This window comes from Stomoxys calcitrans, chromosome 5 (genome assembly GCF_963082655.1).
Source record: "Stomoxys calcitrans chromosome 5, idStoCalc2.1, whole genome shotgun sequence".
NCBI lineage: Eukaryota > Metazoa > Arthropoda > Insecta > Diptera > Muscidae > Stomoxys > Stomoxys calcitrans.
In genome coordinates this window covers 27533711-27553467 of record NC_081556.1, presented here as the reverse complement: position 1 = coordinate 27553467, position 19757 = coordinate 27533711, and the positions used below count along the sequence as shown (strand labels likewise).

General features: G+C 40.5%; 3 protein-coding genes across 3 annotated transcripts in view; all 3 read right to left on the bottom strand.

Annotated features, from left to right (window-relative positions):
* The window catches only part of LOC106085652 (alpha-tocopherol transfer protein-like), a 31953-nt gene extending 20561 nt beyond the window's left edge, over positions 1 to 11392 (bottom strand). The window contains exons 1-2 of the mRNA XM_013249976.2: positions 11059 to 11392; positions 10628 to 10988 (exon numbers count right to left, since the gene is read on the bottom strand). Coding sequence (XP_013105430.2) covers positions 10628 to 10988; positions 11059 to 11360 — 663 coding nt within the window. The 5' untranslated portion in view covers positions 11361 to 11392. The remainder of the gene's footprint in view (positions 1 to 10627; positions 10989 to 11058) is intronic.
* LOC131998052 (uncharacterized) lies at positions 404 to 7819 on the bottom strand. The gene is made up of 2 exons (XM_059370083.1): positions 7644 to 7819; positions 404 to 4482 (listed from the first exon to the last, which is right to left on the bottom strand). The coding sequence occupies exon 2, from the start codon at positions 4354 to 4356 to the stop codon at positions 445 to 447; it is 3912 nt and encodes a 1303-aa protein (XP_059226066.1). The 5' UTR covers positions 4357 to 4482; positions 7644 to 7819; the 3' UTR covers positions 404 to 444.
* Positions 11393 to 15040: 3648 nt separating the features above from the next.
* On the bottom strand, positions 15041 to 19472 carry LOC106085600 (alpha-tocopherol transfer protein-like). Its single transcript, XM_059369701.1, has 3 exons — positions 19171 to 19472; positions 18736 to 19105; positions 15041 to 15205 (listed from the first exon to the last, which is right to left on the bottom strand). The coding sequence occupies exons 1-3, from the start codon at positions 19470 to 19472 to the stop codon at positions 15041 to 15043; spliced, it is 837 nt and encodes a 278-aa protein (XP_059225684.1).
* Between the last annotated feature and the right edge of the window lie 285 nt (positions 19473 to 19757).

The window sequence follows — 19757 nt, the reverse complement described above, 5'->3', positions numbered from 1 at the left end:
ATAATCACTTTGGGAAAATAAGATCATAAACAAAGACGATAAACATCCTATGCAGATACTAAATAAATTTGTCCAGCTGCAAGCCATATGCTTGCCATTCAGACCGCTGTGTTTTCTGATAATCCCTAACTATTTCCTTATCTACGCACATTAAAAACTATCTTCCACTTATCCCTGTGCGATGCGTTGGCTAGGTAAAAATATAAACTCTTATCACATTTATGCCGGCCCTTAAAACTATCCTTTAAAATAAACAAAAAATGGAAAGTATCTTATCTATTCGTTCTCAAGGCTAAAACATTTCCATGACACACATCAACTAATATCCCATGTTTAGAAATCTAAACATTCTGCGGGCGGCCAAAAATAATTATGAAATAGCTCTACTTATAAACTGTAAAAATTCAGCAAAATGGACTGTAATTCAAATATATATGTTAAAATCTAAACATCCCGAGGACGAACAACAACTATGTTACTTTCTCTTGTTAAATACTTATAGATTACATAACTTAAAAATAATATTATTAAAATAGAGGTAGAGATTAGTGAAATATGACCACTGATGTGATGCCATGATAGCTCCTTAAGGTGGATCGGATTCGCCTTCATCATTTTAATTTCTTCCTCCAATCCTTGAATCGTTGACGAATGATCGATTTTATTGTAGTTTAGCTCGTCCACCATCGCTATGTCCTTCACCTCTCTCAAGATATATGATGTGGAATTATAGGACATCTCAGTTTTTGCTTCTTGTGACGCAGTTAATACGGTTCGTCCAATCCTAGCAGTACACCCAGGCTGGAGAGTGATGATACCTAGGCCTGGTAATTCAAATACTCCTTTAGTGCGCTCAGCACATAGAATATGGGCCGAAACTTGATCTTTAGTTTTAAACAACCATGATCCTCTTGTCTTCAGCTCAATCCAAAAATTCCTGTTCTGAGTCTTCAAAAACTGGCAGCCATATTTACTTGTTGGCTTAAGCGCTGCTAGCTCACATGAATGATCGTTGGCGTCTTCCCAGGCCCAGTTGCCTCTGCAAAGAAATTCATCTTCACCAGTTAGCTGACATTGGTTCATCGATGACTGCGACAGTAGATGATAAGCATCCATTTCATAGTTGTAGGCCAGGAACTGCTGTCTTAAAGCTGCTACCATTGCGGTTCCGTTTCTCACCATCGGCAGTGGTACGACGCGGAATATTTCTGCTGATGATTTTTCTACCAAGGGAATCTGCACGTCAATCACTAATTTTTCTTCCACCAGCAGACCATGCGCCGTCATCACCTTGTATATTGCCTGCAAAACATCGTCCTTCTCACCAGGCAACCTTAGTCCTTTAGGTAGCTGATCCTTTATTTTCATCACCTCTGCCTGCAACTGGTTTGGCCGTACTAAATTTGGATTTACTTTTCCATGGTTGATGTCAATTAATAAGCCAATTACCCTGGCTTGAATATGTTCCACTTCAGTAAACAAGCTGCTAAGTTGATCGGCTACCGCGAAGAAGTCCATCGCCTTTTTGAAGAGGGAATAGTCAGTGTTCAGCATCTGACTTATGTTTTGCACCTTCTCATTCAGCTCTTTAAACTGTCCATTTATTTCATCCGTGGTCTTTTTCAGCACATTAAGCGTTGCTTCCACCACAGACGTTTGCTTCTCAGCCAAATATTTCAAGTTGTGCTGATTTTCAAGTACATTTTTCATATTTGCTTCCATACTCTCTCTGTCGTCCGCATCCATTACTCCGAAAAGAATGTGGAAAAGAGACCCAACAAACTCTAAAGGAGCCCTTTTATTTCGTTGGCGTTTTTTGTGTGAGAGTAACAAGTGGTTCTCATCTATAGTGTTCAGTCTGTTCGTCATAATATCCATCTGCGTGTCGCACTGCTGCTCGAACGATCTCAGCCGAACACATAATGATTTACACGCTTCTAGACCCTTATCCAGATGATTCACCGTGACAAAATACCCGTGCAGATCGAAATATGTCATAAGGTTCCATGACGATGTTACTCGGTTGATTCTGCCAATTTTATCCATATAAATGATTGTGTCATTTCCCAATTCTTTTATCGCACCGCCGGTAATTGAGGTTGACATCGATTGAACACTTGCCATCATTGCCATGATCATCCATAACATCATTGCTACGTTTATTTTTCTTCTTTGAGGTAATTTGCAAATATATGTCTGCGACACTTCAATGTCGGCTTCCTTTTCACCACCATTAGCTAATATCTCCAGCGGGCATAACTTGTGTATGGGCCGTTTTAACAACCCCTTTTGTTTAGCGACCTTTACTGTAGCGACTCGAACCTTTCCATCTTTGCCTTTATGTACTTCCGCAATACTTCCCAAAGGCCACCTTCCAGGAGCAGTATTTTCATCCTTCACTATCACCATCTGTCCAACCTTGATATTTGGTACTGGAGTTTTCCATTTTACTCTCTGCTGAAGACTACTCAGATAGTCATTGCGCCACTGTTTCCAGAAATCATCCCGCATTCTTTGAATTATTTTCCACCTGTCTAAAGATCCCAGTTTATTCTCCACGCCTCTTTCTGGAATACTTAGCAATGGTCTTCCGACTACAAAATGTCCTGGCGTTAAAATCTCGCAGTTATCCTCACTGAGTGGACACAAGGGACGAGAGTTGAGAACAGCTTCTATCTGCGACAAAAACGTTGCCATTTCCTCATACGTTAATTTCGTTTCACCAACAACCCGTCTCAAATGGTGCTTCACAGACTTCACGGCAGCCTCCCACAATCCTCCGAAGTGAGGAGCTCCGGGCGGAATAAAGTGCCACTGTATTCGCTCAGATGCTAATATATGAGCCACGTCTGAATTTTGCTGCACCGCTTTGACGAACTCTTTATCCAGATGTCTTGCCGCTCCCACGAAATTAGTGCCATTGTCCGAATATATATGGCTACTTTTTCCTCTTCTACTGAAGAATCGCCGTAGCGCAGCCAAAAACGCTTCTGTTGTTAGATCGCTGACTGCCTCCAAATGTAATGCTTTGGTTGCCATACAAACAAATACAGCTATGTATCCTTTGTAAGCTCGCTGTCCTCTTCCTTTAGACACCTTCATTTGAATAGGACCTGCATAATCAATTCCTGTGTGATCAAATGGATGAGACACACAAACTCTGCTTTCTGGTAGGTTACCCATTAATTGAGCCGCAGTTTCTCGCCTATAACGCAAACATTTGACGCATGACCGAACTGCTCTCTTGATGGCATTTTTGGCACCAATCACCCAATATCTGCTGCGTAGTTCATTTTCCATGAGTTTCGCACCTCCATGTAGCGTTTCTGTATGGATGCCATCAATTATTCGATCCACCAGACAACCTTTCCCCAATAGAATTGGATGCTTTCTGTTGAAGCTTAAACCAGAATTCTCCAGCCTGCCTCCAACTCTCAACACTCCAGCTGCATCAATGAACGGTGTTAGTCCACATATCTTGCTCCTCGTCGGTACTTCGCTGCCATTCCTTAGACACGAAATCTCTAACGAAAATTGGTTTGCCTGCACGCTCGTAATTATTAATTGCTCTGCCTCGTTTATTTCTTCCGCAGTTAATTCATTTTTTCCTGGTTTACGCTGAGCACGTTCAATAAATCTTCGCACATATGCTATAATTCTTATGAGTTTTTTGTAGCTAGAAATCCTCGTAATTAACTGCATGATGACATCGTCTTCCTGTTTATTTTCCTTTAGAACTCCAACAAAGGGTTGAACCGTCGATATGGGCCAATTGTTTTTCTCCAGCAGCCAATGTGGACCACTCCACCATAACTCATCTCCTTTTAGCAGCTCTGGCTTCATCCCTCTTGATGCAGCATCCGCTGGATTCTCCTTGGATCGCACATGACCCCATACGGCACCAGGAACAGACTTCTTAATTTCCTCTACTCTAACCCGAACAAATTTGTCTTTAATATTTTCAGCCTTTGCGATCCATGCTAGAGCAATAGTTGAATCGCTCCATAAATATTTCTGTTGTTTTTGGACTATTAACTTTTCCACATTAAGCATCAATTTAGCCAACAGATGCGCTGCACACAATTCAAGTTTTGGCAGTGTTTTCCTATTTTTTACTGGGTTTACCTTAGATTTTGCTGCTACCAACGTAACTTTGTTTGCGGCCCGGATGTATATGACAGCTGCGTACGCCTTTTCCGAAGCATCAGCAAAACCATGCAGTTCTATTTCCATTAGTGATGAGGTAGACAACCAACGCGGTATTCGGATTTCTGCTAAGTCGGGCAATTTCCTCATGACGACATCCCATTCCTTTATCATCTCAGAGCTTAACTGGTCGTCCCATGCCATATCCATTACCCATAGTCGCTGAATGAATAGCTTGGCTAGAATGGTTACAGGAGCCAGCCAACCCAAAGGATCATATATCTTGGCCAGTGTGGAAAGCGCCTTCCGCTTAGTCAACTTGTTATCTTCAATGATCTGAAAATAGAAAGCAATTTTATCTGTATGGGGATCCCATTGAACACCCAACGTTTTCATTGTTTCGCCTTCCTCAATCCTAATGACTTGATTTTCGCCAACATTTGGTATTGCCTCCAATATGTCATTTTCATTAGACATCCATTTACGCAGCTTGAAACCAAACTTATCCAATTGTTGGCTGATGTCATGATGAATTCCAATGCATTCCTGTACTGAATCAGCACCTGTCATCAAATCATCCATGTAAAAATCATTTTCTATGATGGCTTGAATCTTTGGATTCCGTTCGCTGCACTCTTTTCCAATTTCAATTAGAGCTCGTTTTGCCAGAAATGGAGCACATGCTGTTCCGTAGGTAACAGTCGTTAGCGCAAACTCCTCAATTGGCATATGTTTATTCTCGCGCCACAATATGCATTGGTATGACTGATCTTTATCTGCTACTAACACTTGTCGATACATTTTCTCCACATCCGCTACCAAGACAAATCTCCATAATCGCCATTTCAATAGAATTTGAAATATATCTTGTTGTAGTTTTGGACCAATTTCAAGTACGTCGTTTAAGCTTTTACCATTCGATGTCTTGGCTGAAGCATCAAATACCACCCGAACTTTTGTTGTAAGATGGCTTTCTCTTATCACCGCTTGATGTGGTAAATAGTACTTTCCACTATTTCTTCTTGAGACCTTTTTCATATGCCCCATCTCCAAATACTCCTTCATAAAAGCACAATATTGTTTCTGTAACTTTTCATCCTTTTCCAATCTTTTTTCAAGATTTAAAAAACGTGCTAACGCCATTTTCCTTGATGCGCCCAACTCGATATCCTCCTTAAACGGCAATCTCACCACCAATCTCTTATCCTCATTTATTGTTGTTGTTGTTGTAAAGAGCTGCTCGCATCGATCTTCCTTGACGTCGTCATCTTCACATACTTCCTCCATCTCCCAAAATCTTTCCAGCTCTTTCGTAACCGTCATCACGGCATTTCCAGATTCATGTCCGCAAACGCAACCACAGATTATGAGACCAAGTGACGTCTCTTGTCCAGACAAAGAGCCAATTTTGACTACCCCTTCTTGAATGATTTCATGATATAAATCTGCACCAATTAATAAGTCAATTCTATCGGACTTATAGAACAGCGGATCAGCCAAACAGTAATTTCGCCAGCTCTCCACACTGACGTTCAAATTTCTATCAGGTTGCGCTGAAAATAATGTTGACAACACCATAGCATTTATAACATGAACCGCATCGCTCTCAAACCGTGGTTTGATTTCAATTTGCATGATGGCTTTTGATCTGCCGACTGTCGTGTTACCCAGACCCACTAAATCTGTAACTAACTTCTTTCTGGGTAACCTCAGTATTTGGGCTGCCTCTTCCGATATTGAAGTGCGTTGAGAACCTTGATCGATTAAGGCTCTCATTAAAATTTGCTCACCACTTGCAGCCTTTACTCGTATTTGTGCTGTTGCCAACAGAGTGACAGCATTGCCTTCCATAGTTAATTGAGCTTTGGAGTTTGATCTCTGAGTTTCCTGCGTTTTGTTTCCTTCGACGTGAAGCATAGTAATATGTTTTCCGCCGCACTTGTCGCACTTGGTGTTAAATTTGAAGCATTTCTTTTCCGACGGGTGACTCAAACAAATTTTGCACATTTTCATTTTTTGTGCCCACGCACCTTTTTCAGCTGGTTGCAGTTTCAAAAATTTGTAGCACTCTTTTAACCCATGTCCTGATGCTTGACAAAATGCGCACGATCGTTGAGTTGTTTGGTATGACTGTGTTGTTTTTGCTCTTTGATGCGTGTTTCCTTTTTTGCTGTATACCGCTTCCAAAGCCAAGTATTGCTGCTCCAGAAAAGACAGGACATCCTCTAGCCTTTGGACTTCTTTTGATTTCTGGACCCATTGCTCATATTTCAGCAATCCTTCCTTATCTAGCTTTCTAATAAGGATCCGAGCAATGAATGGATCTGCCTCGTCTACCTTCATTCCCATAGCTTTCAATGCATGTAATGATTCCGTAGCCGTATCCAATAGCTGCTTTATACTGTTGCTATACTGAATATTTATTATGCCGTGGTCGATGATCTTGTCAAACAATGTGCAGAATAACAGCCGCCGGTTATCGTATCTCTGCTCCAGTATCTTCCATGCCGCACTGTAGTTCTCCCCTGTCACTTGAAGATGTTGTATTAAGCGAGCAGCATCACCTTTCACCACACTTTTAAGTCGATAAAATTTTTCGACTTCCGATAGCCTTCTGTCCTCCTCTACTAACTTTGTAAATATTTCTTTGAAGGAATTCCAATCGTTGATATACCCACTGAATATGGGCACTTTTAACTCTTCCAATCTAATTAAACTTGTTGATCCTGTATTTTGCATTGTTTCCACACGTTCTTCAATTTCCACACAGACATCCACGTATCTTTCCCTGATACAGTCCCAAGCTTCAATCATGTCTAAATCATCTTCGTCATCATCATCAATAATTATTTCCACTATTGATTCCAGTTGTCCATACTCTGATTGCAACGCCAGCCATTGCATATTTAAATAACTTTTATTCGCAGTTGGCAATCTGCTTTCTATTACTTCCAGCTTTCTTGTAATAGTTCTATACTTCAATTCAAATTTTCTTCTTAGCTTCGACACAGGCTTTTCTTGCTCTCTGCTAATTGCCTGATCTCTCGGCTGGGTGTTACTCTCATTTGCCGTTTGTTCGCTAGGTGCCAATGCAGCTGCACCTTGCGTTACCATTAATTTTTTCTCCGCACTGCCTTGCGTTATCTCTGCGTCCTGATTAGCTGCCACTTTGGCTGAGGCTCCTTTTTCTTGCTGCTCAAACCCTTGCACAATTTTATCCATTTTGCTAATTGCTTCTTCTACTCGTCTTTGCAGCTCCTGGACCTCTTCTTCATGCCCACTGGACGACTTTCCGATATCCTTGTTTAACTTGTTGTAGCCTACAATGATTTCCTGCAGCCACTTTCTATTTTTCTTGACAACTGGCAGTAACATTTCCTCCACATCGAGGTCAACTGCTTTTACTGCCAACAAATGTTCAAGGTTTTTCAATTTCTCCAACAGAGAATCCGATTGACTCCTTGTGAACATTTTTCTTTCAATTTTAAATCACTTACACTGATTCGATACGTGTATTAAATCTTTGTTTATTCTTTACTACTTTGCAAGAATCACCAACTTTTACTTTAAACACACTTAACCGTACCGAAGGTTCGAAGGACCAAATGAATAAAACGAGTTTAATCCCGGAGTACTTTTTTGATACTCATTTATTTCTTCAAAATCTCATCCTTATATATAAACTTAAAACTAACTACAAACTAAATATCCTAAGAAAGGCAGGCAAATCTAAAAATAATCACTTTGGGAAAATAAGATCATAAACAAAGACGATAAACATCCTATGCAGATACTAAATAAATTTGTCCAGCTGCAAGCCATATGCTTGCCATTCAGACCGCTGTGTTTTCTGATAATCCCTAACTATTTCCTTATCTACGCACATTAAAAACTATCTTCCACTTATCCCTGTGCGATGCGTTGGCTAGGTAAAAATATAAACTCTTATCACATTTATGCCGGCCCTTAAAACTATCCTTTAAAATAAACAAAAAATGGAAAGTATCTTATCTATTCGTTCTCAAGGCTAAAACATTTCCATGACACACATCAACTAATATCCCATGTTTAGAAATCTAAACAAAATATAATTGGAAATCATTTTATGCTCATCGGCAAAAACACTTACATAAGTTCAACGAATGTAAGGGAGCATTTTATGTTTTGGTCGTTGAGAATCGCAAGCGTTAACAACAATTGCTGGTATAAGGTGTGAGCATATCATTCGTTTCATGTCTATGTGTAAATAGGGAAATATCATTTTATGGAAACTATAACTAATTCTTCACTTCTTTATTTAAATTTCCAATATCCAAGCCAATGTTGGTCAATCTTAATTAATATTGTTATCACCTTTAATAGCTACAATAAGCTTATGTGTTCCCCATAGGAACTCGAGCTGAGGCGTTAGTTTTATAAAGTTCATACATCACTTTCTTTATCTTTAATACAACAAAAATCTGCGCGTCACTTCTGTAGCATCCATATCTTATGAAAATTTTACTTAAAAAGCATCTACAATATGTCCTCTTTTCGAACAAAAAAAAAAAAAACAAGTAAAAGCGTGCTTAGTTCGGTCGGGCCGTATCTTCAGAACCCTCCACCATGGATTCTTCTAAAATATGGGAGCTTTATCTGGTTATAGACAGATTTGGACCGTACTTGGCATAGTTGTTGAGAGTCATAACATAAAATTCACGAAAAAGTTGATAAAAATTGCGTCTTACAAGGGCTCAAAAAGTCAAATCGGGCGATCGCTTTATATGGGAGCTGTATCAGATTCTTGACCGATTCGGACCGTACTTGGCACAGTTGTTGGAAGTCATAAAAGAAAACTATCTGCAAAACTTTAGCCAAATCGAACAAAAATTGCGATTTGGCGACCTAAGAAGTAAAATCGGCAGATCGGTTTATATGGGAGCTATATCAGGTTCTTGACCGATTTAAATTTAACTTAGCACAGTTGTTAGAAGTCATAACAGAACACTACGCTCCAAATTTCAGCGGCTCATGAAGTCAAATTGGGAGATCGGTTTATATGGTAGCTATATTCAAATCTGAACCGATATGGCCCATTAGCAATCCCCAACGACCACATTAATAAATAAAAGCCTTAGGGTACACCCAAATTTGCTATGAGGTTGATCCTTGAAGGGTTAATAAATAAAAGCCTTAGGGTACACCCAAATTTGCTATGAGGTTGATCCTTGAAGGATTACATTTATTTTGGAGCATATAAGGCATTTGAGCAACACAACATCAAAGACGAAAAAAAAAACAATTAAAGCGTGCTAAGTTCGGTCGGACCGAATTATTTGTCATTTGTCAAGATCTTTGCCCGATCTTTCTTCATAATGGATAAGAATTGCAATACTATTGGAGCATTATAAACCGATTGGGGCCATAATTGGCTTGGCGGTTAGAGACCAACGTGCAAGTCATTGTGCAAAATTTCAGCCAAATCGTATAAGAATTGCTCGATCTTGAGGCTAAAGAAGTGTACTCTGGAGATTGGTTTATATTGGAGCTATATCAGATTGTAAAGTGATTTGGGCCATACATGGCGCAGTTGTTGATGGTCGAACCGAAATACTTCATGTAAAATTTCAGCCGAACCGGATAATAATTGCGCACTCTAGAGGTTCAAGAAGTCAATATCCAATATCGGTTTATATGTGTGCTATATCAGGTTATGAACCGATTTGAGCCATACTTTGCAGAGTTGTTGGAAATCATAACTAAACACTTTGTGCAAAATTTCAGCCAAATCGGACAATGAATGCGCCCCCTATAAGCTTAAGAAGTCAAGATCCGGGATCGGTTTATATGGGAGCTATACAAGGTTATGAACCGATTTCAACCATACTTGACATAAATGCTGGAAGGTGAAAAGAAAACAAAACACTTCATGCCAATAATAATCGGATAATTATTGCGCCCTCTATCGGTTCAAGAAGTCAAAATCCGAGATCGGTTTATACGGGACCTATATCAAGTTATGAACCGATTTAGACCATACTTAGCGTAGTGATAGTCAAAATAAAACACTTCGTGCAAAATTTCAGCCAAATCGGTTAATAATCGCGCCCTCTATATAAATATAGAGGGCGCGATTATTATTCAGCAGCTATACCAAAACAATGACCTGCACTAATAAGAATTATTTATGTAGAGTTGCAAGCACCTAGTTTTACACCTTTGAGAGTTAGCGGACGCACGGACAGACGGACGGACGGACGTCCGACTAAGACTAAGAATGTCAAGAATATATATACTTTTTATGGTTCCCAGATCAAACGCAATGACGAAATAAGTGTACCCCATCCTATGGTGGACGGTATAATAAAATAATATAAATTCGGAATACATATATGTTATAATATTTAAAGAAATACATATTTTTAAAAGGCCAGTTAAAAGTGTGACAAAGCACACCGGGCCAGCTAGTATAGTATAAATGAATACATATGCACAAACTTACTTTTTTTAAATATTTCTCCGGTATGAATTTGTCGAACATTTTTAAAAAGGCAAGAATTCCCTTTGGTATGTTTATGGCATACAATTTCTTATTGCGGAGCGGAAAGGCTTCAATAAAGAACTTTATTGACGTCGTGATAAAGGATACCGTAAAATGTCCCATATTAGCAAGATTCGTATTACTAAAATCGATGACATAAACAGTACCGCAGATGCACGCATATGCATCACTTGTTAACAAAACTTCATGGGTGGCAGTTATGTACGGAAAGCTTACAGTGGGTGGGTATTTATCTGCGTATTTACCGAAGATAATGCGTGGTCCAACTCCATGTAGTGGCATGGGAAGGGCAACAGCTAAGCTGAAAGTGTTGTAAAGGCACCTTATAGGTTATCTCATTTAACATATTTGAGATTATCATATTGTCTTACTTTTGCTCTTGTTGTTGGCGAAAATTGATGTCATCAACATCTGTGATGCCATACCATTCACCACGTAAAGTCTTGAATGTAAAGAAGTAGTCAAGCTTGCTTTTTGCTTTCTCCAGGCTATATTTGGTGCCTCGCAGAAATTGTAAAAGGAACTGATCATCGGTGCGAGCTTTCAAATGGGGCTGTGTAATTAACCATTCTTTGAGAGCTTTTAAATCTTCGGGTATTCGGGCAGGCACTTCATGCAACTCCTCGATAGCAATTTTTTGCAATTCTGCACTAAGTGGTTTAATTTGTAACATCCTAAAGATAATACTTCTCAATCACAACTGATACTTTCTACTGGTTTAGCTGCATTAGATCGACTTTAATCATTTAGCAACTAGTATATAAAATAACAAATGCGGCTAAACCGAATCGTATGTACCCTTAATGGTAGATTTTAGAAAAATTGTTTAATATACACAGATAAAAATAATTTTGAAAAACAACAACTTTGGTCGAAAAACTGCGATGAAATTTGATAATTATATTGCAACAATTTATTTTGAATCTCAGCGGACGAGAAGTAAAAATTTGTTGTGGAAAGGCACTCGCCAACATATTACAACAACAACAATATATCCATTAGTAAGGCTAAAAACCATTTAACCAGCCACCACATGTGCTTTACACGCACAGCTTCGGTGTGGTGGTGTTTTTAATTTTCTTTGTTCGACTCGCGCTGCTTGTCTCGTTCGTTTTACTGCTGCTCTCAGACTTTTCTCTGTCAATCTCTCTACTATTACCCTTAAAAACAAATTTTAATACATTTGACGTCGCAGAGGATTGAACTCATGATCACATGTTTGCTAGTCTTGCTTGCTCTCTAACCTACCGCCATCATCTTTCTTATGATGAAATAACTCAATAATTATTACTGCAACGTAATAAGTGTCACAATTAATTAAATTCAAAAAATGTAAAAAACAATTTAAAACAATTTTTTTAATACGAAATATAATGGAAATGACTTTTTTTACCGACCGGGGGTTTATATCATGCATGTTATGAATGCCATGGGAGTTTGGTGCGATCCATGGTAGTGCGCCTATTAAAACAACTACCTCAACTAAAGAATTTGTTGACAATCCAGAAAATTTCAATAATTTTGTCCGTCTAGTCTCTATAAACCGACAGGGGATAGCTATGAGCACCACACAAGCTGGAACTTTGAGCTCTGACTTGTGTGGTGTCCATCGTTATCACGGAAAGCCTAGCTGAAAGCTACCGAGCGCGTCCACAGGTTACGGATTGTGAAAAGCTCTGTTTTTATGCAGAGTAGCTGCAAATGCGGCCGCGGGCAGTCAGCGATTTTTGAGAGGAGAGTCTCAGTGAGTAGTCAATGAGTGCAGTCCGATTCAAGTTTAAGCTCATTGAAAAGGGGTCTGAACGGCATGCCACAGTGCGACACCTCTTTTGGAGAAAAGTTTTACATGGCATAGTACCGCAAAAATGAAGCTAGCATTAGGAGGGGAAGACCACCGCTGAAAATTTTTTCTGATGGTCTAGCCAGGATTCGAACCCAGGCGTTCAGCGTCATAGGCGGATTTGCTAACCACTGCGCTACGGTGGCCTCCTGAGTGCCAATGAGTTTTTGGCGCTTTTAAATAACTAATGGCCAACATCAGCGTCGGTTCCCAGGTAAGGGGCGGCTGGAGGCCGGCCTCGGATCTTAGATCAAACGGCTCGCGGCAACGAGGGATACAAAACCCATGCTGTTGACGCACTGCGCCTGTTACCCGCCCCCGGAAAACTATGGGAATCACTACGTGAAACAAAGGAATAGTAAAAACGGACCCCGTACCCAACGTTGGCGACCCACGCAAACGAAAAAGGACCATGATTTGTGGATATGCACCTGGAATATCCGCACTCTCTTTAGAGAAGGTGCAGTATACGCATTGCCAAATGTATTGGAGAAGTACAAGGCAGATATTACCGTCTTGCAGGAAGTGTGATGGACTGGGAATGGTGTCACAACAACCCCAAACGGTGACGAACTATACTATAGCTGCCATAACACGGGGCATAAATTTGGATGTGGATTTGTTGTAAGTCGGAGACTGAAACACCTTTTCTCAAGCTTTACTCCCGTGGATGAGAGGCTAGCCACAAGCCGCATAAAAACCAAATTCTTCAACATTAGCCTTATTTGTGCCAATGCCACGACGTAAGACAAAGGCGAGCAGACCAAGGATATTTTCTAGACACAGGGCAAGCCACAGGGGGGCATTTTATCGCCACTGCTTTGGGTGACCACCATAAATAACCTTTTACGAATGCTGTCTGAGGAGGGATTTGTACCCGTCTGCTATACAGGCGATGTGATAATACTTGAGGCAGTCACTGCGGCCATGAGACTGCCGTCTGGAAGATCACGCTACACGAATGGATCAAAGCTAGGAGACAGAGTGGGCCTGGGAGTCTACATTGAGAACAAAGGGACTGAGTTGTGTTTTTGACTGTCTGACCATTATACGGTCCTGTAGGCGGAGATCCGGGCGATCACGGAGTGCGTGAGGTGGTGTGGTACTAACAGTAAAATTGCCATAGGGGTAATAACAATCAGGACGGTAAAGTACCGAACAGTCTTGTGGTGTAAGAAGGAGATTAACGCCTTCTCTGAGGATGGCAAAATCCGCATCGTTTGGGTGCCGGGCCATAACGGAGTAAGGGGAAATGAAAAGGCGGATGATTTGGCAGTGAATGCCAGAGGACTGCCATCAATAAACATAGTAAACCTGAAGTCTTTCGGGTCGACGCAGTCCGAGTTAGGGGCGACGAATGTGCATGCAACATTGTGGAACAGCGAAACGGTCGGTAGGTCAGCGAAAATCCTATGGGGGGATCCAGATCGTGAAAAAACGAGGCTATTACTGAAAGGAAGTAAGAAGGAGGTCAGAGTAGCTATTGGTATCATGGCGGGACACATAGGACTTATGCAAAATCGGTGCGGTAAGTGATAGCATATGTAAGGCATGCGGGGAGGATGATGAGACATTGGTTTTCCTTTTCATTTCCTTTGTCATTGCCTGGTTTTCGCGTCTAACAGACACCGACACTTAGGTGGGCACACAATACCAGACATGAACCAACGTAGGGGAGTGACATGGAAAACAATTAAGAATTTTGTAAGTAGCACGGAATTTCTAACTTAGATTTGCTTTTCGAGGTTACTTTTTTTATTAAAAGCACACAATAACCCGATTACGGGCCTAGGTGTATGTCTATAGTGGCATGGGGCGGATGAATATCTGCATCCTCTTTTCAACCTAACCTAAATCTAAAGGAGCGGAGCGGAAAAAATTGTCGTAACGGAATAATTTTTGCTGGAGTGGGAGCGGAGCGTAAAAAAGGTACCCGCTCCGGATCCATGGTTTGCCTTAAATGCATGTTGAAGAGAAAAGTCGCATATTTAACATTTTCAAGTGGTGTTATTGAAAGTGATTTTTGCTTTGCAAGTCTTAAGTTGAGCCCAATGACTGCAATCTATGATGGAGGGTGTGCATGATTCGCCACAATTTCTATTTTCTATAATTTGCCTCATTTATTCATAAGGAATTTGAAAGAGCAGGTTTTCGTAAAGACTTCACTAAAATGCATATTCGTTAGATTTATATTAGGGTTGAAAATAAAATATCTAATTTAAGTTGATTACGCATATCGAAAAAAATATAACAACTGGCATTAATTTGAAATTGTTGCTAGATTGGGAACATTCAAGTTTTGCCTGACGAAAATTGACCACGTATGTGATGAAGAAGCATTCGAGCAATTCTCATCGCAACATTTAGTTATTTATCCCTAAAATTTCGTTCATACTTGCAATGGTCTTATCCTTTCGATTATTTGTATTTTAACACTTCAGTAACAACTGCTGACTGAAGTTGTGACTGGTATCTGTACCAGTCACAGATGCCAAAGGATAGCAATAACAATGTTATCCTATAAGCGTTTGGTAGTTTGTGCTAGAGCCAATGGGTTGACATAGAATGACACTTTTGTCTCGACAGGACTTTGAAGGAACGGATGACCAGGGTTCTAAGTTTTCATTAGCGCAGGGCATGAACATAGTAATCACACAATTGTTTTCAGCTGTCGTTCTCTATGGAATTTTAGATGTTTGGCATGATTTTCAAAAAGGCAGTAACCTTTAACTATAAGCGTTTTGGTAGTGCCAAGTACGGTCCTTATGAGGATATGACCTGATATAGCTTCCATATAAACCGATCTCCCGCGCCCTTAAAAGCCACAATTTTTGTCCGATATGGCTGAAATTTCTTTTATTCGCACCCTCTTTCCAACCTAACCATAAATTCGCTTTTAGGTACTCCAACAAAATTTTGAAGGGTCGAGGTGACTAACTTTGAAGGCCCACCAATTGGTCCCCGGGCCTTCTAAAGTCCTGATTTTGCACAATAGCTATAACCATATGAAAATTTTCGTATAGATATCACTATTCATTCACAAAGGTCAGACTTATTTCCACAATTTTTTTTCCATCCCACTGTGTGACGTAAATCGAAACGACATTAACCAAGACGTCGTAAATCGAGGTGGTAGTTAAAGCGTATTTAACGTTATTTTTGATATTTGAAAAATGTCTTCTTTCCACAAAACCAAATCTACGTTAGTATGTAGCGAATCCCGCCGGGTCAGCTGGTAAATTCATATTATCAACTTTATTCGCCATTAAAATTATTTATTCTAATTTATTTATTTATACTATTTTGCAAATAGTCAATATTTTATTCTTAGTCAACTTTTTAGATCTGAGCAGAGGAGATTTAAATGACCTTGAATAGAGTTTAGCAAACTTTCCAATATAATTCATTGGTTTTATCACTAGTTGTTCAATAATCCATTTTAATGAGAAAAATGCAAAATATAAATTTAATTATTGTACCGCTTAACAGGATCATACAATCCCATGACAGCCTTCTTTCGTCATGGGAGTGGAGTATAGTCGCACTGATTATGTTGCAAGGTGCTGTGCGAACATAGACAGCAGTGGGTCACAAGTGTCGCCATCTTAGCCTCTTGCGTCCTCGACTCCGCACTAAGTGACGCCCGACCTATCCCGTGCGCCAATATATGCAAGAGCATCATCCCAGCCCCAATATTGCCAGGCCAGTGTATATTTCTTCCAGTTGAATTGGAATGGTCTGAGAAGCAAGATCAACGAGATGTTGGATTTAATGAATTGGAAGAACATATTGGTTGCAGCGATCCATGAGACAAAACTGACCAACACCTGCAGCCTGCACAACTGTCATGGATACAACGAATACTACGTAAACATCGTTTAAGGAATGGAGGTGAGGATTGGCCTTCGTGATACACCATTCCGTGCAGTATAGACCGATCTCATCTGCGTCTGGCGCTAATGACCCCAACATAGGGATAGCAGTCAGATCCGGTACTGTCGAGATAGAGCTATACAACGTGTACATACCGCCTGTTGGAAGTTGGGACCAAGTTAATGGCAAAGCTTACAAACCCGACATAAGTGGGCTAATGCACATCTCGTTTCAAGTCATTCTCCCCTAGGTAACGACCAGCGGGGAATATCTTTGACAAACCAGATTGAAGGCCCACGTTTTGCACTGTGAATGAGGATGCCCCACTAGGATTACGAGGAGGTGCATCCATACATTTCCATTGCATCCCCTGATCTCCTGAGTGACGTAACACGACAAGCCGTAATTTCTTTAAGATCAGACCATCTCCCCATAATTCTCACCACAGACTGACCACCCGACTCATAACCTCTGAGCGGCGGACTTTTATTAATCAAAAATAGGTCCATTGAATCGGCTTCAGAGAGTACAGCAATCGTCGCTTCGAGCTGAATCTGAAAATTAACAGGGTAGTCAACGAATATAAGCGGAACTAGTAGCTGGAACACTAGGAGCAATGTAACTTGGCTGTGGTCTTCTGTTAAGTCACTCTCGAACCCCTGTAGACGGGATGACAGGACCTCAGTTACATTTGGCGACGTAAATGTGGCTGATCCGAGAAGGTGCGCCAGGCTGTTCGACCGTCAATTTATTGTGCATCCCAGAGTGATAGGGCTAGGAGGAGAGCCTCCCATCACAATCATCCCGTGGACGAAGTTACGAATGTCATCCGTGGCGGCAAATCATCCAAGATGTTGGTCCCCGACGCATTCTCTACACTGATGCTGAGAATATGGATATACCTTGCAACTGTCCTCAACATGTCTTTCAACACTTTTATAGTACCCGATGTCTGGAATATGGGCAGAGAGATCCCACTATTGAAGTCTGGAAAGGACTCGAGTAAGGGAGAATCATACAGACTGATCTCCCGTTTCTCACCATTAGCCAAGACAATTGACGGACTACTCCTGCCGCACTTTTGTTGGAGAATTTCCATTCGCCGAGCATCAGCATGGATTTCCAAGACTGTATAGCACTATAACTGCTTTGCATGCTATCACCGCACATATTTGCCGTGGCTTGAATTAGCCCTGGCCTGTGATAGGACGGTGCTCGTGACACTGCACCTATCGAAGGCATTCGACTCGGTCAGCCATGCCATACTATTTGAGGACATCGACAATCCGTCCCCCAAGCTAAGCCTGAAACATTGGGTCGCTAATTATTTGTGCGGTCGCCAGTTATTTGTGGAATTTAGGGATAAGAAATCGAAACACCACAGAGTGAAACATGGAGTTTCCCAAGGCAGGTTGATATCTCCGGCACTGTTTAACCACTGCCGATTCTCCATTCCACCCCCTCCAGGCGGTATAGTGATCGTATCATATGCGGACGATTGTACGATCATGGCATCAGGTCCACACGCAATTTTTTTAAGGTCGACTCACGTTCACGCACGCTCATGAGACATACATTTTTCTCACGTCACGAATCATGTGACTCACATGTGACAATGCAACTCACGTGCACACCTCTGGAGTATACTCCCATCCAATGGTGCTGGGTATAAAAAGATTGAAGATTACTCGCATGTGCGTGGTAATCCTCAGAATACATGAAGAAGCTCCAGTGAAGAAGTCCTTTGAATGTTGATCAAATAAAACGTGAGTAAGATTAAGATCTGGAGAAGTAGTAGAAATAATTGAAGAATTAAAGGAAAAGAATGGGTTATACGTTTCCAAAAAAGTTTTTGTTTTGGAACACACTCGTATGTAGTCAACCACTCTTAAGTAGTCAACCACCTTGGTGGGAAAAGACGGCGACTTTGAAGCTTCATATCATTCTTTATTTTGCATCCGCGAGGCCTGGTTTCCGAATTCTATGTTTATAACTTTTTAACATTGAGTGACATTGCCAGATTAGTACTTGCCATTCACGGTAAATACATGGTCTTAAGAAGGACAGATTTACTGCTTTAAAACATCAGAAGTTCAATAGACACTCAAATGTGTCCCACATATTTTATGGGGTGATTTAGAAGAAATATCTAAAGACGGTATAGGCATCTCTTTGCAATCTTTTAGAATTTGTAGGGTAGTCTTTACTTTAGAAGGTATACGGTCCTTTCATTAGAAGTCTTTGAAACGCTGTTATCAGGCCTGATTTAAGAAGGCCTTACTAGTGTTCCCACTGGGTTGGTTAATATTTACTGCTAAGCTTTTGTTTGACTTACCCTTGATTTAAGTTTCATCGGAGCATATTGCAGCAACATATTAGTAATTGTATGTGCGTACGATGATAGATTGAAAATGCATAGACCCTTTAGACGCATCGGTGAAGTGTTTTCAAAGAATTTAATCATCTGTATGATAATGCTTGGTGTAAGGGCCGTCAGATGTGGTGTTTTGGCGTCGGCAAAATCGAAGACATACATGACGCCACTGATGCAGGCATATGGATCACTCATGTGTAAAATTTCATTGACCGCACTGCCATTACGTAAACTATCGACGATGGAAAATTCATAGGGACTATAGGAGTATCGATTGAAAAGTATACGTGGACCACTTTCTCGAAGCGGAATGGGCAGGACAGCATGTGAACTGTGGTGGAAATAATCTTGACATAACAAAATGAAGAAAATATCGAGCATGTCTCCTTGTCTTACTTTGTGTTGTGAAATCTGCGAAAAGTGTCATCATCAATGTTGGCGATAAAAAATAGATCGGGATGTTTTGTTTTAAGGCGATAATAATTATCAATCTTTTCCTTAGCCTTTTCCACACTGTATTTGCAGCCTCTCAGAAATTGTATGAGAAATTGGTCATCTGTGCGTGACCTGAGATGGGGTTGCTTTTTTATCCATTCCTTGAGGGCTAGCAAATCTGCGGGGATTCTAGAAGGTACTTCTCCCAATTCTATATTGGCAATTTTTTGCAATTCCGCTGGAAGAGGCACTAGACAAGACATCTTTAAAGTTTCGCGAAATATTTACAACTAATGCCATGATTTTCTAATGCCTAATATAAGATGAGGAAAAGAATGGCATATCAATAGAAGTAACCCTACACAAGGCAAGTTGCAACAGCTCTAATTTTGTTAGAATTTAACATATCCCTAACTAGTTATCTTTTCTTGGGTTACTAACTAAAATTCGCTACATATTTTATCACATTTGTGATTATAGCGATTCTTCAAAGCGGTATAAAACCACCTAAGCATAAGGGTTTGGCAACATATTTGGTTTTTGCACTC